Source organism: Sebastes umbrosus, chromosome 14 (genome assembly GCF_015220745.1).
Source record: "Sebastes umbrosus isolate fSebUmb1 chromosome 14, fSebUmb1.pri, whole genome shotgun sequence".
NCBI lineage: Eukaryota > Metazoa > Chordata > Actinopteri > Perciformes > Sebastidae > Sebastes > Sebastes umbrosus.
In genome coordinates this window covers 32,540,376-32,567,236 of record NC_051282.1, presented here as the reverse complement: position 1 = coordinate 32,567,236, position 26,861 = coordinate 32,540,376, and the positions used below count along the sequence as shown (strand labels likewise).

Genomic DNA, 26,861 nt, shown 5'->3' with positions numbered 1-26,861 from the left:
TAGCTAGTGTTAGCATCATTAGCATCATTAGCTCCTAGCTGCAGTAGATAGCTAGTGTTAGCATCCTTAGCATCATTAGCTCCTAGCTGCAGTAGATAGCTAGTGTTAGCATCATTAGCATCATTAGCTCCTAGCTGCAGTAGATAGCTAGTGTTAGCATCATTAGCTCCTAGCTGCAGTAGATAGCTAGTGTTAGCATCATTAGCATCATTAGCTCCTAGCTGCAGTAGATAGCTAGTGTTAGCATCATTAGCATCATTAGCTCCTAGCTGCAGTAGATAGCTAGTGTTAGCATCATTAGCTCCTAGCTGCAGTAGATAGCTAGTGTTAGCATCATTAGCATCATTAGCTCCTAGCTGCAGTAGATAGCTAGTGTTAGCATCATTAGCATCATTAGCTCCTAGCTGCAGTAGATAGCTAGTGTTAGCATCATTAGCATCATTAGCTCCTAGCTGCAGTAGATAGCTAGTGTTAGCATCATTAGCATCATTAGCTCCTAGCTGCAGTAGATAGCTAGTGTTAGCATCATTAGCATCATTAGCTCCTAGCTGCAGTAGATAGCTAGTGTTAGCATCATTAGCTCCTAGCTGCAGTAGATAGCTAGTGTTAGCATCATTAGCTCCTAGCTGCAGTAGATAGCTAGTGTTAGCATCATTAGCATCATTAGCTCCTAGCTGCAGTAGATAGCTAGTGTTAGCATCATTAGCATCATTAGCTCCTAGCTGCAGCATCAGCACCGGCCTGACTCTGAATCTCTGCAGGATGCTAAGCTAACACGTTAGCTCCTCTGATAATCTCTCTCCAGCTGTTTAGTTTAATAGTCAACATCTGTCCGGACACACACGCGCACGCGCACGCACAGTTGAACTCTTCTTTCCTGACTGTATGCGCAGCTAGCTCAGTTAGCTTAGCAGTTAGCATTAGCTAGCTGTGTGTTAGCATCAGCTGCAGGTGTGTACATCCTCTCAGGTGAGATGATGAATGTTACCTGTGAAGGTTACCGGCTCCCTGCAGGTGATGTCATGCTGTCATCAGTCTGCTCGGTGTCTTCATGTCTTCATGTCTCTGCTGGGATGTCCTCAGAGGACAGCTAGCTCCGCTGTTAGCCGTTAGCCTCTCTGCTGCTCTGCAGACCTCTCAGCTCTCTCGCTCTCTCTCTCTCTACTGAGTCTACAGTCAACACACAGGAGCACGTGACCTGACCGAGAGGACATGCACTGCAGCTGCAGCACGCACTGTGCACGCTCTCACTGCATTATAGACAACATTAATTTATTAATTAAATTAATTGTGATTAATTACACATTTTGCTCTAGGTCTGTAGTCTGATCCATCCATCCTCTGAATGCTCTAGGTCTGTAGTCTGATCCATCCATCCTCTGAATGCTCTAGGTCTGTAGTCTGATCCATCCATCCTCTGAATGCTCTAGGTCTCTAGTCTGATCCATCCATCCTCTGAATGCTCTAGGTCTCTAGTCTGATCCATCCATCCTCTGAATGCTCTAGGTCTCTAGTTTGATCCTTCCATCCTCTGAATGCTCTAGGTCTCTAGTTTGATCCATCCATCCTCTGAATGCTCTAGGTCTCTAGTTTGATCCTTCCATCCTCTGAATGCTCTAGGTCTGTAGTCTGATCCATCCATCCTCTGAATGCTCTAGGTCTCTAGTTTGATCCTTCCATCCTCTGAATGCTCTAGGTCTCTAGTTTGATCCATCCATCCTCTGAATGCTCTAGGTCTCTAGTCTGATCCATCCATCCTCTGAATGCTCTAGGTCTCTAGTTTGATCCATCCATCCTCTGAATGCTCTAGGTCTCTAGTTTGATCCATCTATCCTCTGAATGCTCTAGGTCTGTAGTCTGATCCATCCATCCTCTGAATGCTCTAGGTCTGTAGTCTGATCCATCCATCCTCTGAATGCTCTAGGTCTGTAGTCTGATCCATCCATCCTCTGAATGCTCTAGGTCTCTAGTTTGTGGCTGTAAAGTTTCATGAGGTTTAGCATAGAACACATTTACATGCACATATCTGGAGCAAAAATGCAAAGCAGAGTTACACAGCACAGAGGATAAGAATCAGCCAATCACAGCCCAGGAGGACCAACCGCCAAACAGGATTCACCACCTCACACCTTCACCTGTTCACACACACACACAAACACACACACACACACCTTCACCTGTTCTCACACACACACCCCCGTCCAGCAGGAATGTCCTCGGTCCTATCTGTCTTCAGGTGTCTTCAGGTGTCTTCAGGTGTCTTCGGGTGTAAACACGACAATCAGTTCAACATAAACCGTCACATGATACTGACTTATTAAAAGTGATGCCCTTGAGCAAGGCAGCGACCGACCGGCTGCTCTGATCAGACGATTATTTGAACTTCTTTATTTGAACCAGAGGATGAATCTAAAAATAAAAACACTACTTCTAAAGTTTTAATTTCTATTTTTATGTATTTATTCACTATTCAATTATACCGTCTATACATTTTATTCATTTTGTTATATTTATATTATTTTTTATTTTATTCTGATTTCTGTCTTAACATGAAATGTATTTTATCAGATTTTCTTTATTTACTATTTGTAAAAATAGTCAAATAAAAAAAAATCTTGAATAACAAAAAAATATATAAATAAAAATAATTAAAACCTCTGAAAATTCCTGCTGAAATTCAGGGTTTCGTCTACATTAATAATATATTTATTTTATTTATTTTATTTATTTTATTTATTTTATTTATTTTATTTTTTTCAATCTATCTATCTATCTATCTATCTATCTATCTATTTATTTATTTATTTCCCTTCCATAATTATTGAATCTCTGGCTGTGAAACAACATTTAAATCATCACTGTGGAGGTAAAATAATTTATTTCCATATCGATCAGGAATTTGTTTATAATATTAAAGATATTTTAGATTTTTTTCCTTTCAGTTGTTTTGTCTTTATCTTTTTAATCAATAATGTATAAATGAATACAAACCTATGAAAACATGAACAATCAGCTCCACCTGCTAAACTCACCTGACAACTCTGATTGACGGAGGCTCCGCCCACCGGTGACGTCACAGGCCAACCTGAGTTTCAGGCTCTGGAACAGAAACACGTCGAGCTGCAGACTGAAGGTAAGAAACTGTTCCACTCTGTAAACTCTTTTCTCTCAAATACATCTGCCGATGCTTCCCTTTAAACTCTCTGTTGTATCTGAGGATATTAATATTTATATACATATATATATATATATATGTATATTTAATATTAGAGGAGAAAACGTGTTCTCAAAGTCCTCAAACTGAATCTGATGTTTACCTGCTGAAATATTCTGCTGTCTCATCATCACAGATTCAAGTCAACTTTATTTATAAAGCCCAGAATCACAAACCATGACAGTGTGTCATCAGCTGACCTGAGATCTGTTCCAACAGGAACTAAAACCACCTGAACTCTTCTTCACACTATAATTAATGACTAATAAACTGCTGTTTACGGACACAGATCTTTATTAAAATGCATTTTATTAATCGATTGATCATCAGCGTCATCACCAGTCAACTATTCTGATAATCAATTAATCCTTCACATAGTTTTCATGACAAAAAATGTCAGAAACTTCAGTTTTCATCCTCAAATATGGAGATTTTTCTCTGTTTTTTATCACATTAAAGTGAATAAAGACATCCCCATCCTCACTAGCTGAGAGATTAATCCACCAGTTTAGACCAGGGATGCTCCGATACCACTTTATATCAGACCGAGTACAAGTACTCACATCTGGGTACTCTCCGATACGGAGTACCGATACGAGTACTTCTCTGTGCCAGAAGACCCTCGTTAACAGCCAGCGACACACGGCAGGCTGGGGAGTCCCGCATACGAGGCTCTAGGTCGGCTTGGAAAGGCTGGGGGTCAAGGTGCTTCCCAGGGCTGCAGCGTTACAGCGCTCCCCGCCCGGACCTCGCTGCACCGTGGACAAAGGACTCGCTGCTCCCTCTCTCCCCGCCGGGTTGGGACGGGGCCCCCTGCTCCCGGTGCGACTGTCGACCGGGGCGGACTGTCCTCAGTGCGTCCCAGCCCAGTCGTGCCATCAGATCGGGGCTCGGCCCACGTAAAAGCCACTAGGGGTCTAAATAACTGTATTGATCATAATAATAATGAACAGTTGGTTATTGATATTGTTGGTTTAAAAGGGTTTCGTCAGTTTCACAATAAGAGTTACGGCAGTGACAAGTCTATTTCTTTCTTTCTTTCTTTATTTGTTCATTTGTTACCTGATTGCAGAAAATGAGGACGGGCGCCCGCCGGCAGAAGGTGGCGCCCAATATAGGCAGCCGCCTATATAACCTGGCCGACGCCTGAAGCCAGCCCTCGGTAGATGAATCAATAATGAAAATAGTTGCAGCCCTAATTGAGATTCTCCTGATGACGGTTAACTTAGGGGATCAGTGCCAGGCTAGCTGTTTCCCTCTGCTTCCAGTCTTTATGCTAAGCTAAGCTAACCAGCTGAGCTCTGCAGACTCACCTCTGGTCTCTGGTTATCCACTCTATTGATCTCAGTAGTTCCGATTGTCTGGTTGTAAAACGTGCGGAGCAGATCTGAGAGTCCATGTTGAGTGTTACAAACATTATGGTCACCGTCACAAACACGTGTCTGTGTTTATTGTTCCCTCGTTTCCTCCTGTGATGTTCTGACACACACTCAGTTTAACTTCCTGGACGCTCTCATTAATAATCTGACTGATGGAGAGATTTAAACTCCCTATACATCCAGATGTGACAGGGGCTCATACATGCTACATGCTACATGCTAACCGTGTCATGTTGTTCTGATGCTGTCGCCATGGTGACCGTGTTAACTTCCTGTCCAGCAGCTCTTCATGATTTCAGTTGAAATAGAATCAGGTTGTTTCATCATATATGAGATCAGTCCTTCCTGTCCAGGTAGAACCAGGTGTGTCCAGGTGTGTTGATGTTGAATGTTTGTGATGAACTGAAGGATGATGAAGAGTAAATCCTCCTCTTCGTCCTTCTGAAGCTAAATAAACCCTTTAAAAAGCCTCTCGGATCAGCTGGAAAATACATTAGGCTGGAGATACCAGATGATCTCACAGACCATGATGCATTGCTGCAGATTAAACTACAAACACATGATGATCTCATAGACCATGATGCATTGCTGCAGATTAAACTACAAACACATGATCTCATAGACCATGATGCATTGCTGCAGATTAAACTACAAACACATGATGATTATATAGACCATGATGCATTGCTGCAGATTAAACTACAAACACATGATGATCTCATAGACCATGATGCATTGCTGCAGATTAAACTACAAACACATGATGATCTCATAGACCATGATGCATTGCTGCAGATTAAACTACAAACACATGATCTCATAGACCATGATGCATTGCTGCAGATTAAACTACAAACACATGATGATTATGTAGACCATGATGCATTGCTGCAGATTAAACTACAAACACATGATGATCTCACAGACCATGATGCATTGCTGCAGATTAAACTACAAACACATGATGATTATATAGACCATGATGCATTGCTGCAGATTAAACTACAAACACATGATGATCTCATAGACCATGATGCATTGCTGCAGATTAAACTACAAACACATGATGATCTCACAGACCATGATGCATTGCTGCAGATTAAACTACAAACACATGATGATTATATAGACCATGATGCATTGCTGCAGATTAAACTACAAACACATGATGATTATATAGACCATGATGCATTGCTGCAGATTAAACTACAAACACATGATCTCATAGACCATGATGCATTGCTGCAGATTAAACTACAAACACATGATCTCATAGACCATGATGCATTGCTGCAGATTAAACTACAAACACATAATCTCATAGACCATGATGCATTGCTGCAGATTAATCTACAAACACATGATGATTATATAGACCATGATGCATTGCTGCGATGCACGTGAGCACATTCTGCAGTATGAAGCCAGCATGCTGTTCAGGTTATTCTGACCCACAATCCCCTGTCAGAGGGTCAAAGGTGAAGGCTCATTGTAGTAATAGTATGCATACTGCATGCTACAGTAGTACTTTGTATGTACTTAAAGGATAAGTATGAGATGTGGAGTTCAGCGACGGTTTCAGACGGGACATGAACGACGGTCTCCTGGTGAGTTCTAGTGTTCTAGACCCGCCCATCCACCCCGCCCTCCTCGCTACGCCGCGGGTGTTGTCTTTATACTTCCTGGTTCACGATTACGTGGATTACATATGAATTGATTTAGTAGGATATATATATATATATATATATATATATTAGTGTTTGTAGGTCTAGCTACGAGAGGAGTCCACCTGTCAGTCCTCTCAGGTGTGTTCCTCTCTACCTGTGTGACTCACCGGACGGCTTTGAGTCTGTTAGTGTGTCGGAGTTGAGCTGCTGCAGGAGGAATGTAGTCCGACCGGGTCCGTCTCTAACCGACAGTCCTATTTAACACGCCGTGACATCACACTTCCTCTTTCATCCTGATTGGTTCCTGTTTTTACATCCAATGTGTTTTCACACAAAGAGATGAAGGTTCAGAGATGCTTTAAAACCAGTGATGGTCAAATGATGCAGTCAGAGTCCCCCCTCCACCCCCTTTGGTGTTTGTATTTAACTTTATTTCATTTGTATATAATTCAGAACTGACAGGAAGGAGCCCAGCAGCGCTACCACTTCCTGTGGCGGTCCAGCAGCAGGATGGCGATGGCGGAGGCGGCGGCGGCCCCAGATCTCTTCTCAGAGCAGGAGTTAACCTGCTCCATCTGTCTGGACCTGTTCGATGAACCCGTCTCCACTCCCTGTGGACACAACTTCTGTCAGGTAGACCCCGACCAAACACACCTTTACTCACCTGCTACTTCCTGTAAAACATCAAATCACAGAGTACACTTTCACTTTACTTCTTATATACTCATTAGAGAGATACTTGACAAACGTATACTTGGCTTCTACTTGTCGTTAATCTTCTGAGCTCACAGTGTGAACTTCTTCTTCTGTGGTGTGTTTGCAGGCGTGTATCGGAGGTTACTGGGCGTCCAGCCCGGTGTGTACCTGTCCTCTCTGTAAGCGCCAGTTTGATGAGCGTCCTCAGCTCAGCGTCAACAAAGTCTTCGCTCTCATCGCAGATAAATACAAACAGACTCGTTACGGCGCCGCGGGGTTACCGCTGCCGGTCGGGAACGGGACGTCGGCTGCCACGGGCGCCTCGCCGACGATCGCAGACAGCAAAAATCCGTTTTTGACGGCGTCAGGCGAGGAGGTGGTGTGGTGTGACGTGTGTACGGGTATCAAACAGCCCGCCGTCAGCTCCTGTCTCACCTGCACCGCCGCCTACTGCTCTGAGCACGTGAAGCCGCACCAGACCACGCCCTTCTACTCCAAACACCCTCTGATGGACCCCCAGGAGGCCCTCAGGGGCCGCACCTGCCAAATCCACCGCCGCCTGCTGGAGGTGAGCGCTACTACACGCTGACTGTGACATCACCAGTTTATGACCTCATACATTCAAAGTACAACAGCATCCTGTTTTTATAGACGCTTTTAGTGATGACGTCATGATGAGGTCACGCTGTTAGCTGGAGGCTAACGCTAGCAGTGGGCTAACATTAGCTGGAGGCTAAACAAAGGAAAGACTGGAGGCTAACGCTAGCAGTGGGCTAACATTAGCTGGAGGCTAAACAAAGGAAAGACTGGAGGCTAACGCTAGCAGTGGGCTAACATTAGCTGGAGGCTAAACAAAGGAAAGACTGGAGGCTAAGTAGACTCCAGCAGGAGGAACTAGGATTTCCTTCAGCCGTTGTTAAAAAAACAAGACAACAATATCGCTAGCCAGCATTAGCTAACGTGTTCAGAGAATTATTCTGCCTCCACTTAACACGTCACCATGGTTACTGAGAGAGAAAGAGGGCTATTTACACACATCAGTATGATTATTATTATTATTCTGATTATTCTGATTATTATTCTAATTATTATTTTTATTATTAGTATTATTATTATTATTATTATTTGTATTATTATTATTATTATTTGTATTATTATTATTATTATTATTATTATTTGTATTATTATTATTATTATTTGTATTATTATTATTATTATTATTATTATTTGTATTATTATTATTATTATTTGTATTATTATTATTATTATTTGTATTATTATTATTATTATTATTATTATTATTATTTGTATTATTATTATTATTATTTGTATTATTATTATTTGTATTATTATTATTATTATTATTTGTATTATTATTATTATTTGTATTATTATTATTATTATTATTATTTGTATTATTTTTATTATTATTTTTATTATTATTATTATTATTATTATTATTTGTATTATTTGTATTATTATTTTTATTATTATTATTATTATTATTATTATTTATATTATTTTTATTATTATTATTATTATTATTAGTGTAACAGAGGCAGCAGGACTACTGTATTCATTGTAAAACACATGAACACCTCCTGATGTGTTCACTTGTCCAGGTATACTGTCGGACATGTCAGCGCTGCATCTGTGCCATCTGTGTTCTGGAGGAACATCGAACACACAAAACCGTCTCCGTGCAGACCGAGAGACTCGGAAAACAGGTAGAGAGGAGGACAATATACCATTAGTCCTTTAATACGTTAAATCAGTGATTTAATGAATGGAGTCTGGTGTGTTCAGAAACAGGTAGCGAGGACGGAGCAGGACATCCTGAACCGGATCAGAGAGAAGGAGATCCACGTCACTCAGCTGAGGAGGAAACTGGACGGAGTAAAGGTCACGCGTCTGCTCCTCATTCAGTATATTTAGTTAGTTTATTGACTATTGATCAGATTGATGATTTTAATAATGATGATGATGATGATGATGATGATGATGATGGTTCTTATTGTTTTCAGAACTACGCCGACGGGGAGCGAGGGGAGGTGCAGCACCTGCTGGACCAGGTGTCCGGCTCCTTGGACCGGATCCGATCCGAGGTGGTGGGCGGGATCGACAACCAGCTGGATGGCGTGATGTCAAAGGGGGAGGGGCTAGTGAGGCGTCTGGAGGCAGAGCTTAGCCAGCTGATGGACAGGAGAGCCACGCTGGAGGTCCAGGCCATCAGTCAGGACCACATCGGCTTCCTGCAGGTCAGACTCACCTCCTCCTCTCCTCTCCTAACCTCCTCACCTCCTCTCCTCACCTCCTCCTCTCCTCTCCTAACCTCCTCATCTCCTCTCCTAACCTCCTCTCCTCCTCTCCTGCTCACCTCCTCCTCACCTCCTCACCTCCTCTCCTCACCTCCTCCTCTCCTCTCCTAACCTCCTCATCTCCTCTCCTAACCTCCTCTCCTCCTCTCCTGCTCACCTCCTCCTCACCTCACCTCCTCCTCTCCTCACCTCCTCTCCTCCTCACCTCCTCTCCTCCTCTCCTCACCTCCTCCTCACCTCCTCACCTCCTCTTCTCAACTCCTCCTCTCCTCTCCTAACCTCCTCATCTCCTCTCCTAACCTCCTCTCCTCCTCTCCTCCTCACCTTCTCACCTCCTCCTCTCCTCACCTCCTCTCCTCCTCACCTCCTCTCCTCCTCTCCTAACCTCCTCCTCTCCTCACCTCCTCTCCTCTCCTCCTCTCCTCCTCACCTCCTCTCCTAACCTCCTCTCCTCCTCACCTCCTCCTCTCCTCTCCTCACCTCCTCTCCTCTCCTCCTCTCCTCCTCACCTCCTCTCATAACCTCCTCTCCTCACCTCCTCTCCTAACCTCCTCTCCTCCTCACCTCCTCTTCTCCTCCTCTCCTCTCCCCTCCTCTCCTCTCCTCCTCACCTCCTCCTCTCCTAACCTTCTAACCTCCTCCTCTCCTCCTTTCCTCACCTCCTTTCCTCTCCTCCTCTCCTCTCCTCTCCTCACTTCCTCTCCTAGTCACCTCCTCTCCTCCTCACCTCCTCCTCTCCTCTCCTCTCCTCTCCTCCTCACCTCCTCCTCCTCCTCCTCTACTACTCCCCCTGTCCTCCTCACCTCCTCCTTTCGTCCTCGTCTCCTCTCATCTCCTAACCTCCTCACCTCCTCCTCTCCTCTCCTCACCTCCTCTCCTAACCTCCTCTCCTCACCTCCTCTCCTAACCTCCTCTCCTCCTCACCTCCTCCTCTCCTCTCCTCCTCTCCTCTCCTAACCTCCTCCTCTTCTCTCCTCATCTCATCTCCTAACCTCCTCACCTCCTCCTCTCCTCTCCTCACCTCCTCTCCTAACCTCCTCTCCTCACCTCCTCTCCTAACCTCCTCTCCTCCTCACCTCCTCCTCTCCTCTCCTCCTCTCCTAATCTCCTCACCTCCTCCTCTCCTCTCCTCTCCTCTCCTCCTCACCTCCTCCTCCTCCTCCTCCTCTACTACTCCCCCTGTCCTCCTCACCTCCTCCTTTCGTCCTCGTCTCATCTCCTAACCTCCTCTTCTCTCCCCTTACCTCCCCTCCTCACCTCTCCTCCTCACCTCATCTCCTCCTCTCCTCCTCAGAGTTTCGAGGAGGCAGCAGCTCCTCTGGAGGAGCAGCAGGAGGAGGTGGAGGAGGACGAGAGGTTCTTCCTCCACTTCCAGCTGGGGGAGGTGAAGAGCGCTCTGTCGGAGGTGAAGGACAAGATGGAGGACATCAGGATGGGGGAGGTCGTCTCCAGAGGCTCCGGTGAGGAGCAATAGGAACTCCTATACAGTATGTATATAGATATCTATAGGTATTAATGAGGCGGTGTGTTCAGGGTCGTCCGGGGAGCTGATGATGGCAGAGAGCATGCTGAGTCTGAGAGGAAGCACCACCAGTCTGAAGAAGAGTCAGTGGTCTCTGAAAGGTCATTCATTCATTCATATCTGACTCAAACGGTTTTATTAAGACTTTTAATGTGAAAGGATGTCTGACTGTTTCCTGTCTCCCTTCAGATCGGAAGAAGTCCAAACCCGTCTCAGGTACTGAGTCTTTTAACCAATGCATTATGAAGAGATAACGTACAGCTAGGAGGGGGGGGATGCCGTGGTTTATTACACTACTGACTGAAGAAATCAATAATCTCACACAAAAACAGTCCTCCACAGTCTGTTATACATAGCAACGGTCTGTTATACATAGCAACGGTCTGTTATACATAGCAACGGTCTGTTATACGTATCAACGGTCTGTTGTACGTATCAACGGTCTGTTATACATAGCAACGGTCTGTTGTACGTAGCAACGGTCTGCTATACGTATCAACGGTCTGCTATACGTAGCGACGGTCTGCTGTACGTATCAACGGTCTGTTATACGTATCAACGGTCTGTTATACGTTTCAACGGTCTGTTATACGTAGCGACGGTCTGCTATACGTATCAACGGTCTGTTATACGTATCAACGGTCTGTTATACGTTTCAACGGTCTGTTATACGTAGCGACGGTCTGCTATACGTATCAACGGTCTGCTATACGTATCAACGGTCTGTTATACGTATCGACGGTCTGTTATACGTAGCGACGGTCTGTTATACGTATCAACGGTCTGTTATACGTATCGACGGTCTGTTATACGTAGCGACGGTCTGTTATACGTAGCGACGGTCTGTTATACGTATCGACGGTCTGCTATACGTAGCGACGGTCTGCTATACGTATCAACGGTCTGTTATACGTAGCGACGGTCTGCTATACGTATCAACGGTCTGCTATACGTATCAACGGTCTGCTATACGTAGCGACGGTCTGCTATACGTATCAACGGTCTGCTATACGTAGCGACGGTCTGCTATACGTAGCGACGGTCTGCTATACGTATCAACGGTCTGCTATACGTAGCGACGGTCTGCTATACGTATCAACGGTCTGTTATACGTAGCGACGGTCTGTTATACGTATCAACGGTCTGTTATACGTAGCAACGGTCTGTTATACGTATCAACGGTCTGTTATACGTAGCGATGGTCTGCTATACGTATCAACGGTCTGTTATACGTAGCGACGGTCTGTTATACGTATCAATGGTCTGTTATACGTAGCGACGGTCTGTTATACGTATCAACGGTTTGTTATATGTAGCAACGGTTTGTTATACGTAGCAACGGTTTGTTATACGTAGCAACGGTCTGTTATACGTATCAACGGTCTGTTATACGTATCGACGGTCTGTTATACGTAGCGACGGTCTGTTATACGTATCAACGGTCTGTTATACGTATCGACGGTCTGTTATACGTAGCGACGGTCTGATATACGTAGCGACGGTCTGTTATACGTAGCGACGGTCTGTTATACAGAAAGAACAGACTGTAGTATGCCGTGATTGACCAATTATTCAACAAAACCGTGTAATAAATATATATAAATATATCTATATATGTTGTTATATATTAATGATTTGAAATGTTAATCAGCTTCATGTCTGTCACAGGACACAAGAAGGCCCGAGTCTACATGGGTGAGTCCTCCACAGTTCCAGCCTCATACGAGTGAATGATCCAGAGTGATGGATTCGTGGGTAGTATTATGGGATAGAAAGCCTTCATGTCCTGTGGTTGGTTGGATGCTGTGCTGTTGTGTTTGTGTACTTTGTTACCTGTCGTGCTGCGTGATGAAGGTCATGTCCTCAGATCGTTGATTTGTCCCCTCGCGGCGCCCCGTTGTCCACAGATGACGTGACGTTGAACCCGGTGACGGCGTACCCGTTCCTCATCCTGTCTGAAGACAGGAAGCAGGTGAAGAGAGGAGAGAAGCTGCAGTTCTTCAGGAACAGCCAGCAGCGCTTCGACGTCTGGTCCTGCGTCATCGCCAAAGAGAACTTCAGCACCGGGCGCCACTACTGGGAGGTACTGAGAGAACCCCGATCCATAACCCTGATCCAGAACCTGATCCAGGATCCACTAACCTCTAAGGACGTACTAACCTCTCTCTGTGTGTCCACTGTGGCAGGTGTCTGTCGGGGAGAGTAAGGACTGGAAGCTGGGCGTGGTCAGCGAGTCGGCGCCCAGGAAAGGGCTGTTTGACATGAGTCCCTCTAACGGGTACTACGCCATCTGGTGGAGTGGCAGCCAGCTGAGAGCGCTCACCGCTCCGCCGCTCACCAAGGTCCAAACACACCGTACTGATCTATTCATGCTGCGATGTCACATCGAGAACCTTTACAGATGTTAGCTTACATACGGAAGATCAAACAGGACTAACGTCTCTCTCTTGTGTGTCTGTCGGCGGTGCAGGTGAAGAGTCCGCCGAAGCTGCGTCAGGTGGGCGTCTTCCTGGACGTGGACGAGGGACAGGTGTCCTTTTATAACGTCAAGTCGGGCTCAGAGATCTACAGCTTCAATGGCCCCGAGTTCACCGAGAAGATGTTTCCTCTGCTGGGCACCGGAGACAAAGAGGTCCCCCTGGTCCTCATGACCACACAGCACCAGCTGGCCTGAGGGATGAGGAGGGGGACGAGGACCGGGACGAGGACCGGGACGGCGGGGTCCAGACCTGAGAGGAGGGACACATACTGGGGGTGTCCAGCACCGACGTCGGGACAGAAGCTGAATCTCATTACAGACAAAACAGATGTTAGTTTGTCCCCAGATGTGACGGAAGACACACAGCTGAGACCAAACTAATATTTACTGAGCTTATCGATGGAAAAATGGGTTTAATATTTTAATAACAATATTTTTAATAATAAATAATTCCTACTGAGAGCTGTACGGAGAACCAATGGTGATGAGTCTCTGATGTCTCCGGTATGAACCGTCTGTTCTAATGTACATCTGATCCAATCTGTTAAATAAAGACAAACGTCACTAAAGTGTCCGACTCATTTTAATGACTATAATAGTTCCAGGGTGTTGTTGATGGTTTTGGATCAGCCAGTCAACTGGTGGTGGCGGCGTGGCGTGGCGTGGCGTGGCGCCCCCCAGCTGGTTTAATGTTGGTGCAGGATGGCGATGAGTAAACGTTGAACGATTCAACAAAACGCTGCTTGTGTGTTATGTTTTGTAAACTTCAGAATAAAAGACAAAGTGAAAGGTGTCTGAAGCAGAAATGCACTGCTTTACTTTAACTTCAGGATTTCCTACATTTCCCACAATGCCGTTGAGCTGCCAGAGAGCATGCTGGGAAGGTGAAGCTCATCCGCTATGTGAACAGAAGTTTGACTGATATAAAAAGCTTTATTGTATTTATTAATTATCTTTATTATCTTAGTCTGTTATCGCTGCTCCTTCAGCTCACTGAGGACTCCACACATTAGCTGGAGGCTAACGCTAGCAGTGGGCTAACATTAGCTGGAGGCTAACACTTCCAATCACTAACTGTGATTGGAGCTCTAGAGCTACAATATCAGAGAAGCGTTTCAGAGACGGAGAGGAAATGATGCTAATATTTAGCCTTCTGCTAACAGCAGCTAACGTGAGCCGCTAGCTGCTGTTAGCAGAAGGCTAATCTATTAGCAACCCTTTCTCTCCGTCTCTGAAACGCTTCTCTGATATTGTCCGTCTCTCTTTGTGACTGACTTCACTGAAGGATAGTTAACTATAGACATCCACAGATTTATACGCCCTCAGTTTATCTCTACAGCGCTGCCGCTGGCCACCGGCCCGTTAGCCACCAGCCCGCTAACAGAGAAAGGTTCTATTAGTTCCTTTCATTTTCAGGTTAATTGTTCCTCTTAATGAGGACGTCACCACGGTTACCAACAGGTTAATTGTTCCTCTTAATGAGGACGTCACCACGGTTACAATCATTCAAGTTTATATTTTATTTAACATAAATCATATTGCAGTCAATGTGAACAGCCGGGGGTCAATATACACAATAGAATTGTAACATTTTAAGCCCCTCCCCCTCTGTGACCCCGCCCACAACGCCCCCCAAAATGAAACCAAAAGCCCCCCCATAAACCCCCCCACCCCCCTTAAACAAACACACTGCCCCCCCACCTGTCACCATGCTCCGCCCCGACGCTCAGTCTGTGTGTGTTTATGTGTGTGTGTGTGTGTGTGTGTTTATGTGTGTGTGTGTTTATGTGTGTGTGTGTGTTTATGTGTGTGTGTGTGTGTGAGATTTAGCAGCAAACTCCAAACTCGTTCTTATTGGCCGCCGTCTGTCAAACAGAGTCATGTGACTAACTGCAGACTGCCGTGACATCACAGGGACGCTGTGATGTCACCTGATTCCACTGTGGCTCCAAGCCCCGCCCCCCTCTTACACCAAGCTCCTCCCCCCCAGCGCTGACATCACTACACCTCCAGCCGTTGAGTCGCCGCCGCAGGCTGGAAATGATGTCGCCGTCTTGCTTTAAGGAACTTTTTTAAGGCGTGCCTGATTCTGTCGAGACAAGAAGCCCCTCCCACTGTGACTGGCCCCTCCCCCCTCGCTGTGACATCCTCCTATCAGTGGATATAATGAGTCCACGTCTCGTCTTACTGTGACTCTGAAGCCCCTCCCACTGTGACTCTGAAGCCCCCCCACTGTGACTCTGAAACCCCGCCCACTGTGACTCTGAAGCCCCCCCACTGTGACTCTGAAACCCCGCCCACTGTGACTCTGAAACCCCGCCCACTGTGACTCTGAAGCCCCCCCACTGTGACTCTGAAACCCCGCCCACTGTGACTCTGAAGCCCCGCCCACTGTGACTATGAAACCCCGCCCACTGACGCTGAAGCCCCGCCCACTGTGACTCTGAAGCCCCCCCACTGTGACTCTGAAACCCCGCCCACTGTGACTTTGAAGCCCCGCCCACTGTGACTCTGAAACCCCGCCCACTGATGCTGAAGCCCCTCCCACTGTGACTCTGAAGCCCCCCCCACTGTGACTCTGAAGCCCTCCCCACTGTGACTCTGAAGCCCCCCCCCCCATGGTATGCTAGCGAAGAACACAAACATAATTTGTAGTTTTAGGAGGAACCCTGTTGCATGCTGGGACTATTTCTTGGCGAACAACAGCCGGGCGTAGCGACTTCCTGAAGTCTCCAACCAGCCCAGAGCGCCGGAGACGACAGAAACGGAGCGAAAGGATGAAGTGGCGTTTGTGAGTTTGGAGTTTGCTGCCGGCTGACGTGTGAGGAGCGAATGAACCAACGGCGGTGCGGCGTAGGGGGGCGTGTCCTTCTGACCGCCTGTCTGATGCAGGCGTCTTCGCCACACACACTAAATAAAAAAGAAAAGAAAATCCTGTGGGATCATCGTCATCGTCATCATCATCATCATCATCATCGTCGTCGTCGGCGTCGTGGCGAATCACCGACTCACCCGAGCAACATTCACTGACCACCCACACCTCCTTCCTCCCCCTCCCCTCCTCCGTCATCACACTCGGCCGCCGCTCGCTGTCGGCCATCTTTATGAGTCCAGTTCTGGTGTGCGTTGTGCGTCGGCGTCCCCCTGTGGCGTGTAAACGGTTGAATGTTGCGTCTTGGAAGTAAAACAGAGAATAATGGGAGGAGGGGGGAGGAAGGGAGGACGAAGGGAGGAGGAGGAGGAGGGTGGAGTTTCTTCGTCTTCTTTTGTTTTAAAACAGAAAAGCGTCTTCTGGCGTGCTGCTTTCTGTCGCCGCCGCAGCTCCTGCTTCTGCCAACGAGCAGGACTGAGCGGTAAAAGGGGAGGCGGGGGGGAGGGAGGGGGAGGCAGAGGGGGAGCAGGAGGTGAGGAGGAGGAGGAGAGGGGGAAGGGTGGGGGTGGGGGGGTTTGGAGAATCATGGGACGCCGAGTTATTTAAGACACCTCTCGAAGTAGGTGGCGCCCACGTAGCCGCCCCTCATCGAGCGCTGGACGTTCTGCTCAAACAGCCGCCGGTTCGACTGCAGGACTTCTGCTGCCTCCTTGTTCAACGGGTCCTCAGGGTTAGGCTCCTGGAGGGGGGGGGGACATTAAGGTCCAGCATTAGTGTCCTGATTCACTACTGTGACTGCAGGGGGCAGCGTGGAGCTCCTCAAGGACCACAGACATACTATATATACACAGATAGAGATATATAGATATACACATAGACGCCGTATTGGACCAGGCAACACCGTCCTGTAACCCTGAGTTAATAATTCATTTATCATAAACAATTATTAAAACTCACGTTTGTCAAGTATGACTTTGGATTATTTTCCTTGTTTAAGGTTAATACTTGTAGAGAGGTCCCTGTATAGTATAATATAATATAATATAATATAATATAACATAATTTTAATATAATATAGTAAAATATTATATAATATAGTATAATATAGTTTAATAGAACATAATATAATATAGTCAAATATAATATAATATGATATAATATAGTATAATATAATGTAATATAATATAGTATGATATAAAATAATATAATATAATATAATATAGTCAAATATAGTATAATATAGTATGATATAATATAATATAGTACAATATATTATAATATGATATAATATAGTCAAATATAGTATAATATAATATAATATAGTACAATATATTATAATATAATATAATGGCTACCGCTAACACTGCTACTGATATTACTATTATGTACTTACTATTAAGAGTAATCAGAATACCAGGCAGAAAGAAGTACATAAATAAATATTAGTAAAATAATATTAATAATATTAGTTGTGATCTGAATGTAAACAAAGGAAGTGAAGAGACTCACTAGAAATAGATACTGTAGACCGTAGATGATGGAGTTTACTGTCAACACAGGCTTCCAGTCCTCTCTGTGGACAACAGGACAACAGGACATGTTGGTTAGACAGACTGAAGGAGGACTGAAGGAGGACAGACATTAGCTGGGGGGGGGAGACGGACCTTAAGATATTTAGGCAGACGTTTCCTTCCAGGTCGATGTTGGGGTGATACACCATCGTCTCACACTTTACCTTCGGGGGGTCATGGGGATAACCTTGTCCTACCTGAAACACACACACACACACACACAGGTGAGAGGACAGGTGACAGGACAGAGAGGACAGGTGAGAGCAAAGAGAGGACAGGTGAGAGGACAGGTGAGAGCACAGAGAGGACAGGTGACAGGACAGAGAGGACAGGTGAGAGGACAGAGAGGACAGAGAGGACAGGTGAGAGAACAGAGAGGGCAGATGAGAGGACAGGTGACAGGACAGAGAGGACAGGTGAGAGGACAGAGAGGACATGTGAGAGGACAGGTGACAGATGAGAGGACAGGTGAGAGGACATGTGAGAGGACATGTAGGACATGTGAGAGGACAGGTGAGAGGACAGGTGAGAGGTGTTTCTCACCTTAAAGCTGAAGACAAATCTCCCTCCTTTGTAAAAGCCCTGTGAGACAGACAAAGACAGATCTGAGACATAATGTGGAGACACTTTCTGCTCTCACACACACACGCAAAAGCACACACGCAAAAGCACACACGCACGCACGCACGCACGCACGCGCGCACACACACACACACACACACACACACACACACACCTCGTCTGGTGAGATGATGAGTCTGAAGTTCAGGAGGTCATCGTCGTCGGGGAAGTTGATCTCACACGTCTTTGGCAGGTTCAACTCATTGATGTCTGAAACACATTATACATTATTATATTATATTATATCAAATTATTATACATCAGATATATTATATTATATCAATCAATCATTATACATCAGATATATTATATTATATCAATCAATCATTATACATCAGATATATTATATTATATCAATCAATTATTATACATCAGATATATTATATTATATCAATCAATTATTATACATCAGATATATTATATTATATCAATCAATCATTATACATTATATATATTATAAATAAACTATTATACAATATATATATTATATAAATAAACTATTATACATTATATATATTATAAATAAACTATTATACATCATATATATTATAAAAATAAACTATTATACATAAAAGTATGTAATCATCTAAATGTACTTATAGTAGTACTACAGTAGTAGTACTACTGTCATATCTGATGTTTCTGGATTAATATTAATATTAATAATAATAATAATATTAATATTATTAATAATAATATTAATATTAATAATAATAATAATAATAATGCTGCATTAATGTGTACGTTTAACTCCTTTATATCCTGTTGGCTGGTTTAATCTGCAGCAATGCATCATGGTCTGTAAAATCATCAATTTAACTCCTTTATATCCTGTTGGCTAGTTTAATCTAAGTATAAGGTACTATAGTAACCTCTGAGGTGTAGTAGAGTATAAAGTACTATAGTTACCTCTGAGATGTAGTAGAGTATAAAGTACTATAGTAACCTCTGAGGTGTAGTAGAGTATAAGGTACTATAGTTACCTCTGAGATGTACTGGAGTATAAAGTACTATAGTTACCTCTGAGGTGTAGTAGAGTATAAAGTACTATAGTTACCTCTGAGATGTAGTAGAGTATAAAGTACTATAGTTACCTCTGAGATGTAGTAGAGTATAAAGTACTATAGTAACCTCTGAGGTGTAGTAGAGTATAAAGTACTATAGTTACCTCTGAGATGTAGTAGAGTATAAAGTACTATAGTAACCTCTGAGGTGTAGTAGAGTATAAAGTACTATAGTTACCTCTGAGATGTAGTAGAGTATAAAGTACTATAGTAACCTCTGAGATGTAGTAGAGTATAAAGTACTATAGTTACCTCTGAGATGTAGTAGAGTATAAGGTACTATAGTAACCTCTGAGATGTAGTAGAGTATAAAGTACTATAGTTACCTCTGAGATGTAGTAGAGTATAAAGTACTATAGTTACCTCTGAGATGTACTGGAGTATAAAGTACTATAGTTACCTCTGAGATGTAGTAGAGTATAAAGTACTATAGTTACCTCTGAGATGTAGTAGAGTATAAAGTACTATAGTTACCTCTGAGATGTAGTAGAGTATAAAGTACTATAGTAACCTCTGAGATGTAGTAGAGTATAAAGTACTATAGTTACCTCTGAGATGTACTGGAGTATAAAGTACTATAGTTACCTCTGAGATGTAGTAAAGTATAAAGTACTATAGTTACCTCTGAGATGTAGTAGAGTATAAAGTACTATAGTTAACTCTGAGATGTAGTAGAGTATAAAGTACTATAGTTAACTCTGAGATGTAGTAGAGTATAAGGTACTATAGTTACCTCTGAGATGTAGTAGAGTATAAAGTACTATAGTTAACTCTGAGATGTAGTAGAGTATAAGGTACTATAGTTACCTCTGAGATGTAGTAGAGTATAAAGTACTATAGTTACCTCTGAGCTGTAGTAGAGTATAAAGTACTATAGTTACCTCTGAGATGTAGTAAAGTATAAGGTACTATAGTAACCTCTGAGATGTAGTAGAGTATAAAGTACTATAGTAACCTCTGAGATGTAGTAGAGTATAAAGTACTATAGTTACCTCTGAGATGTACTGGAGTATAAAGTACTATAGTTACCTCTGAGATGTAGTAAAGTATAAAGTACTATAGTTACCTCTGAGATGTAGTAGAGTATAAGGTACTATAGTTACCTCTGAGATGTAGTAGAGTATAAAGTACTATAGTTAACTCTGAGATGTAGTAGAGTATAAAGTACTATAGTTACCTCTGAGATGTAGTAGAGTATAAAGTACTATAGTTACCTCTGAGCTGTAGTAGAGTATAAAGTACTATAGTTACCTCTGAGATGTAGTAAAGTATAAGGTACTATAGTAACCTCTGAGATGTAGTAGAGTATAAAGTACTATAGTTACCTCTGAGATGTAGTAGAGTATAAAGTACTATAGTTACCTCTGAGATGTAGTAGAGTATAAAGTACTATAGTTACCTCTGAGATGTAGTAGAGTATAAAGTACTATAGTTACCTCTGAGATGTAGTAGAGTATAAAGTACTATAGATACCTCTGAGATGTAGTAGAGTATAAAGTACTATAGTTACCTCTGAGATGTAGTAGAGTATAAAGTACTATAGTAACCTCTGAGATGTAGTAGAGTATAAAGTACTAGTTACCTCTGAGATGTACTGGAGTATAAAGTACTATAGTTACCTCTGAGATGTAGTAGAGTATAAAGTACTATAGTTACCTCTGAGATGTAGTAGAGTATAAAGTACTATAGTAACCTCTGAGATGTAGTAGAGTATAAAGTACTAGTTACCTCTGAGATGTACTGGAGTATAAAGTACTATAGTTACCTCTGAGATGTAGTAGAGTATAAAGTACTATAGTTACCTCTGAGATGTAGTAGAGTATAAAGTACTATAGTTACCTCTGAGATGTAGTAGAGTATAAAGTACTATAGTAACCTCTGAGATGTAGTAGAGTATAAGGTACTATAGTTACCTCTGAGATGTAGTAGAGTATAAAGTACTATAGTTACCTCTGAGATGTACTGGAGTATAAAGTACTATAGTTACCTCTGAGATGTAGTAGAGTATAAGGTACTATAGTTACCTCTGAGATGTAGTAGAGTATAAAGTACTATAGTTACCTCTGAGATGTAGTAGAGTATAAGGTACTATAGTTACCTCTGAGATGTAGTAGAGTATAAAGTACTATAGTTACCTCTGAGATGTAGTAGAGTATAAAGTACTATAGTTACCTCTGAGATGTACTGGAGTATAAAGTACTATAGTTACCTCTGAGATGTAGTAGAGTATAAAGTACTATAGTTACCTCTGAGATGTAGTAGAGTATAAAGTACTATAGTTACCTCTGAGATGTAGTAGAGTATAAAGTACTATAGTTACCTCTGAGATGTAGTAGAGTATAAAGTACTATAGTTACCTCTGAGATGTAGTAGAGTATAAAGTACTATAGTAACCTCTGAGATGTAGTAGAGTATAAAGTACTATAGTTACCTCTGAGATGTAGTAGAGTATAAGGTACTATAGTTACCTCTGAGATGTAGTAGAGTATAAAGTACTATAGTTACCTCTGAGATGTAGTAGAGTATAAAGTACTATAGTTACCTCTGAGATGTACTGGAGTATAAAGTACTATAGTTACCTCTGAGATGTAGTAGAGTATAAGGTACTATAGTTACCTCTGAGATGTACTGGAGTATAAAGTACTATAGTTACCTCTGAGATGTAGTAGAGTATAAAGTACTATAGTTACCTCTGAGATGTAGTAGAGTATAAAGTACTATAGTAACCTCTGAGGTGTAGTAGAGTATAAAGTACTATAGTTACCTCTGAGGTGTAGTAGAGTATAAAGTACTATAGTTACCTCTGAGATGTAGTAGAGTATAAAGTACTATACTTACCTCTGAGATGTACTGGAGTATAAAGTACTATAGTTACCTCTGAGATGTAGTAGAGTATAAGGTACTATAGTTACCTCGGAGATGTAGTAAAGTATAAAGTACTATAGTTACCTCTGAGATGTAGTAGAGTATAAGGTACTATAGTTACCTCTGAGATGTAGTAGAGTATAAAGTACTATAGTTAACTCTGAGATGTAGTAGAGTATAAGGTACTATAGTAACCTCTGAGCTGTAGTAGAGTATAAAGTACTATAGTTACCTCTGAGATGTAGTAAAGTATAAGGTACTATAGTAACCTCTGAGATGTAGTAGAGTATAAAGTACTATAGTTACCTCTGAGATGTAGTAGAGTATAAAGTACTATAGTTACCTCTGAGATGTAGTAGAGTATAAAGTACTATAGTTACCTCTGAGATGTAGTAGAGTATAAAGTACTATAGTTACCTCTGAGATGTAGTAGAGTATAAAGTACTATAGTTACCTCTGAGATGTAGTAGAGTATAAAGTACTATAGTAACCTCTGAGATGTAGTAGAGTATAAGGTACTATAGTAACCTCTGAGATGTAGTAGAGTATAAAGTACTATAGTTACCTCTGAGATGTAGTAGAGTATAAAGTACTATAGTTACCTCTGAGATGTAGTAGAGTATAAAGTACTATAGTTACCTCTGAGATGTAGTAGAGTATAAAGTACTATAGTAACCTCTGAGATGTAGTAGAGTATAAAGTACTATAGTTACCTCTGAGATGTAGTAGAGTATAAAGTACTATAGTAACCTCTGAGATGTAGTAGAGTATAAAGTACTATAGTTACCTCTGAGATGTAGTAGAGTATAAGGTACTATAGTAACCTCTGAGATGTAGTAGAGTATAAAGTACTATAGTTACCTCTGAGATGTAGTAGAGTATAAAGTACTATAGTTACCTCTGAGATGTAGTAGAGTATAAAGTACTATAGTTACCTCTGAGATGTACTGGAGTATAAAGTACTATAGTTACCTCTGAGATGTAGTAGAGTATAAAGTACTATAGTTACCTCTGAGATGTAGTAGAGTATAAAGTACTATAGTAACCTCTGAGATGTAGTAGAGTATAAAGTACTATAGTTACCTCTGAGATGTAGTAGAGTATAAAGTACTATAGTAACCTCTGAGATGTAGTAGAGTATAAGGTACTATAGTTACCTCTGAGATGTAGTAGAGTATAAAGTACTATAGTTACCTCTGAGATGTAGTAGAGTATAAGGTACTATAGTTACCTCTGAGATGTAGTAGAGTATAAAGTACTATAGTTACCTCTGAGATGTACTGGAGTATAAAGTACTATAGTTACCTCTGAGATGTAGTAGAGTATAAGGTACTATAGTAACCTCTGAGATGTAGTAGAGTATAAAGTACTATAGTTACCTCTGAGATGTACTGGAGTATAAAGTACTATAGTTACCTCTGAGATGTAGTAAAGTATAAAGTACTATAGTTACCTCTGAGATGTAGTAGAGTATAAGGTACTATAGTTACCTCTGAGATGTAGTAGAGTATAAAGTACTATAGTTAACTCTGAGATGTAGTAGAGTATAAAGTACTATAGTTAACTCTGAGATGTAGTAGAGTATAAGGTACTATAGTTACCTCTGAGATGTAGTAGAGTATAAAGTACTATAGTTACCTCTGAGATGCAGTAGAGTATAAAGTACTATAGTTACCTCTGAGATGTACTGGAGTATAAAGTACTATAGTTACCTCTGAGATGTAGTAGAGTATAAGGTACTATAGTTACCTCTGAGATGTAGTAGAGTATAAAGTACTATAGTAACCTCTGAGATGTAGTAGAGTATAAGGTACTATAGTTACCTCTGAGATGTAGTAGAGTATAAAGTACTATAGTTACCTCTGAGATGTACTGGAGTATAAAGTACTATAGTTACCTCTGAGATGTAGTAGAGTATAAGGTACTATAGTTACCTCTGAGATGTAGTAGAGTATAAGTACTATAGTTACCTCTGAGATGTAGTAGAGTATAAGGTACTATAGTTACCTCTGAGATGTAGTAGAGTATAAAGTACTATAGTTACCTCTGAGATGTAGTAGAGTATAAAGTACTATAGTTACCTCTGAGATGTACTGGAGTATAAAGTACTATAGTTACCTCTGAGATGTAGTAGAGTATAAAGTACTATAGTTACCTCTGAGATGTAGTAGAGTATAAAGTACTATAGTTACCTCTGAGATGTAGTAGAGTATAAAGTACTATAGTTACCTCTGAGATGTAGTAGAGTATAAAGTACTATAGTTACCTCTGAGATGTAGTAGAGTATAAGGTACTATAGTTACCTCTGAGATGTAGTAGAGTATAAAGTACTATAGTTACCTCTGAGATGTAGTAGAGTATAAGGTACTATAGTTACCTCTGAGATGTAGTAGAGTATAAGGTACTATAGTTACCTCTGAGATGTACTGGAGTATAAAGTACTATAGTTACCTCTGAGATGTAGTAGAGTATAAGGTACTATAGTTACCTCTGAGATGTAGTAGAGTATAAAGTACTATAGTTACCTCTGAGATATAGTAGAGTATAAAGTACTATAGTTACCTCTGAGATGTAGTAGAGTATAAAGTACTATAGATACCTCTGAGATGTAGTAGAGTATAAAGTACTATAGTTACCTCTGAGATGTAGTAGAGTATAAAGTACTATAGTAACCTCTGAGATGTAGTAGAGTATAAGGTACTATAGTTACCTCTGAGATGTAGTAGAGTATAAAGTACTATAGTTACCTCTGAGATGTAGTAGAGTATAAGGTACTATAGTTACCTCTGAGATGTAGTAGAGTATAAGGTACTATAGTTACCTCTGAGATGTACTGGAGTATAAAGTACTATAGTTACCTCTGAGATGTAGTAGAGTATAAGGTACTATAGTTACCTCTGAGATGTAGTAGAGTATAAAGTACTATAGTTACCTCTGAGATGTAGTAGAGTATAAGGTACTATAGTTACCTCTGAGATGTAGTAGAGTATAAAGTACTATAGTTACCTCTGAGATGTAGTAGAGTATAAGGTACTATAGTTACCTCTGAGATGTAGTAGAGTATAAAGTACTATAGTTACCTCTGAGATGTAGTAGAGTATAAAGTACTATAGTTACCTCTGAGATGTAGTAGAGTATAAGGTACTATAGTTACCTCTGAGATGTAGTAGAGTATAAAGTACTATAGTTACCTCTGAGATGTAGTAGAGTATAAGGTACTATAGTTACCTCTGAGATGTAGTAGAGTATAAAGTACTATAGTTACCTCTGAGATGTAGTAGAGTATAAAGTACTATAGTTACCTCTGAGATGTAGTAGAGTATAAAGTACTATAGTAACCTCTGAGATGTACTGGAGTATAAAGTACTATAGTTACCTCTGAGCTGTAGTAGAGTATAAGGTACTATAGTTACCTCTGAGATGTAGTAGAGTATAAAGTACTATAGTTACCTCTGAGATGTAGTAGAGTATAAAGTACTATAGTTACCTCTGAGATGTACTGGAGTATAAAGTACTATAGTTACCTCTGAGATGTAGTAGAGTATAAAGTACTATAGTTACCTCTGAGATGTACTGGAGTATAAAGTACTATAGTTACCTCTGAGATGTAGTAGAGTATAAAGTACTATAGTTACCTCTGAGATGTAGTAGAGTATAAAGTACTATAGTAACCTCTGAGGTGTAGTAGAGTATAAAGTACTATAGTTACCTCTGAGGTGTAGTAGAGTATAAAGTACTATAGTTACCTACATGGAAGTACTCCAGTAGAGTAAGGTAAATGTACTTAGTTACTGTGTCACACTGCCTGTTACCTGTCAAATGTTTTTCCAGGTGAGTTTCAGGTATTTATATAAAAAGTGAACATGTCAGGATGAAAACTCAGAGTTCAGAAATCACTCTGGTTTTAATCAGAAAGTGAAATGTTGAGCAGTTAAACAGCCAGACGGGCTGGTTAACTGGTTAACTGGTTAACTGGTTATCTGGTTATCTGGTTAACTGGTTATCCGGTTAGCTGGTTATCTGGTTAGCTGTTTATCTGGTTAACTGGTTATCTGGTTACCTGCTAACTGTTTGGCTGGTTCACTGGTTATCTGGTTATCTGGTTAACTGGTTGGCTGGTAAACTGGTTATCTGGTTAACTGGTTATCTGGTTAACTGTTTGGCTGGTAAACTGGTTGGCTGGTAAACTGGTTATCTGGTTAACTGGTTATCTGGTTAACTGTTTGGCTGGTAAACTGGTTATCTGGTTAACTGGTTGGCTGGTAAACTGGTTATCTGGTTAACTGGTTATCTGGTTAACTGTTTGGCTGGTAAACTGGTTATCTGTTTGGCTGGTTATCTGGTTATCTGGTTAACTGGTTGGCTGGTAAACTGGTTATCTGGTTAACTGGTTATCTGGTTAACTGGTTGGCTGGTAAACTGGTTATCTGGTTAACTGGTTATCTGGTTAACTGTTTGGCTGGTTAACTGGTTATCCGGTTAGCTGATTAACTGGTTGGCTGGTTATCTGGTTAGCTGTTTATCTGGTTGGCTGGTTAGCTGGTTGGCTGGTTTACTGGTTATCTGGTTGGCTGGTTAACTGGTTGGCTGGTT

The 26,861-nt window shown here is 41.9% G+C and overlaps 3 protein-coding genes and 2 long non-coding RNA genes across 12 annotated transcripts in view; 2 read left to right on the top strand and 3 right to left on the bottom strand.

Moving 5' to 3' along the window:
- Nucleotides 1-1,218, bottom strand: part of utp18 (UTP18 small subunit processome component) — a 45,523-nt gene extending 44,305 nt beyond the window's left edge. For 3 of the 8 annotated variants that reach the window (XM_037791695.1, XM_037791697.1, XM_037791696.1), the window contains exon 1: nucleotides 989-1,162. The gene's annotated coding sequence lies outside the window, so the exon portion shown is untranslated. Of the gene's footprint in view, nucleotides 1-988 lie in introns of all 8 variants that reach the window. The other 5 variants (XM_037791698.1, XM_037791699.1, XM_037791700.1 and 2 more) reach the window with 3 other exon arrangements.
- A 692-nt stretch (nucleotides 1,219-1,910) lies between these two features.
- On the bottom strand, nucleotides 1,911-5,079 carry LOC119501785. The gene is made up of 3 exons (XR_005209920.1): nucleotides 4,277-5,079; nucleotides 3,033-4,139; nucleotides 1,911-2,260 (listed from the first exon to the last, which is right to left on the bottom strand). It is a non-coding gene; the product is annotated as an uncharacterized LOC119501785 (long non-coding RNA).
- On the top strand, nucleotides 3,010-13,844 carry LOC119501783 (E3 ubiquitin-protein ligase TRIM21-like). Its single transcript, XM_037792391.1, has 13 exons — nucleotides 3,010-3,133; nucleotides 6,714-6,893; nucleotides 7,084-7,524; nucleotides 8,579-8,683; nucleotides 8,763-8,858; nucleotides 8,981-9,214; nucleotides 10,569-10,734; nucleotides 10,808-10,897; nucleotides 10,986-11,012; nucleotides 12,465-12,491; nucleotides 12,704-12,879; nucleotides 12,983-13,138; nucleotides 13,267-13,844. The coding sequence occupies exons 2-13, from the start codon at nucleotides 6,771-6,773 to the stop codon at nucleotides 13,468-13,470; spliced, it is 1,845 nt and encodes a 614-aa protein (XP_037648319.1). The 5' UTR covers nucleotides 3,010-3,133; nucleotides 6,714-6,770; the 3' UTR covers nucleotides 13,471-13,844.
- Nucleotides 13,845-14,335: 491 nt separating this feature from the next.
- LOC119501784 lies at nucleotides 14,336-15,112 on the top strand. Its single transcript, XR_005209919.1, has 2 exons — nucleotides 14,336-14,691; nucleotides 14,737-15,112. It is a non-coding gene; the product is annotated as an uncharacterized LOC119501784 (long non-coding RNA).
- A 1,020-nt stretch (nucleotides 15,113-16,132) lies between these two features.
- ube2m (ubiquitin conjugating enzyme E2 M) lies at nucleotides 16,133-18,556 on the bottom strand (the record flags this gene model as incomplete). Its single annotated transcript, XM_037791687.1, has 5 exons — nucleotides 16,133-16,886; nucleotides 17,657-17,720; nucleotides 17,812-17,915; nucleotides 18,262-18,300; nucleotides 18,455-18,556. Coding segments are annotated over 5 exons (450 nt in total), but the record flags the coding sequence as incomplete, so codon positions are not given.
- Nucleotides 18,557-26,861: the final 8,305 nt, after the last annotated feature.

Bases quoted from the DNA above. Each gene is read 5' to 3' on its own strand.
- LOC119501783 (XM_037792391.1), top strand. From the start codon at position 6,771: ATGGCGATGGCGGAGGCGGCGGCGGCCCCAGATCTCTTCTCAGAGCAG. The intron at 10,735-10,807 runs GTGAGGAGCAAT...CGGTGTGTTCAG, and splicing joins GGTCGTCTCCAGAGGCTCCG to GGTCGTCCGGGGAGCTGATG. The intron at 10,898-10,985 runs GTCATTCATTCA...GTCTCCCTTCAG, and splicing joins GAGTCAGTGGTCTCTGAAAG to ATCGGAAGAAGTCCAAACCC.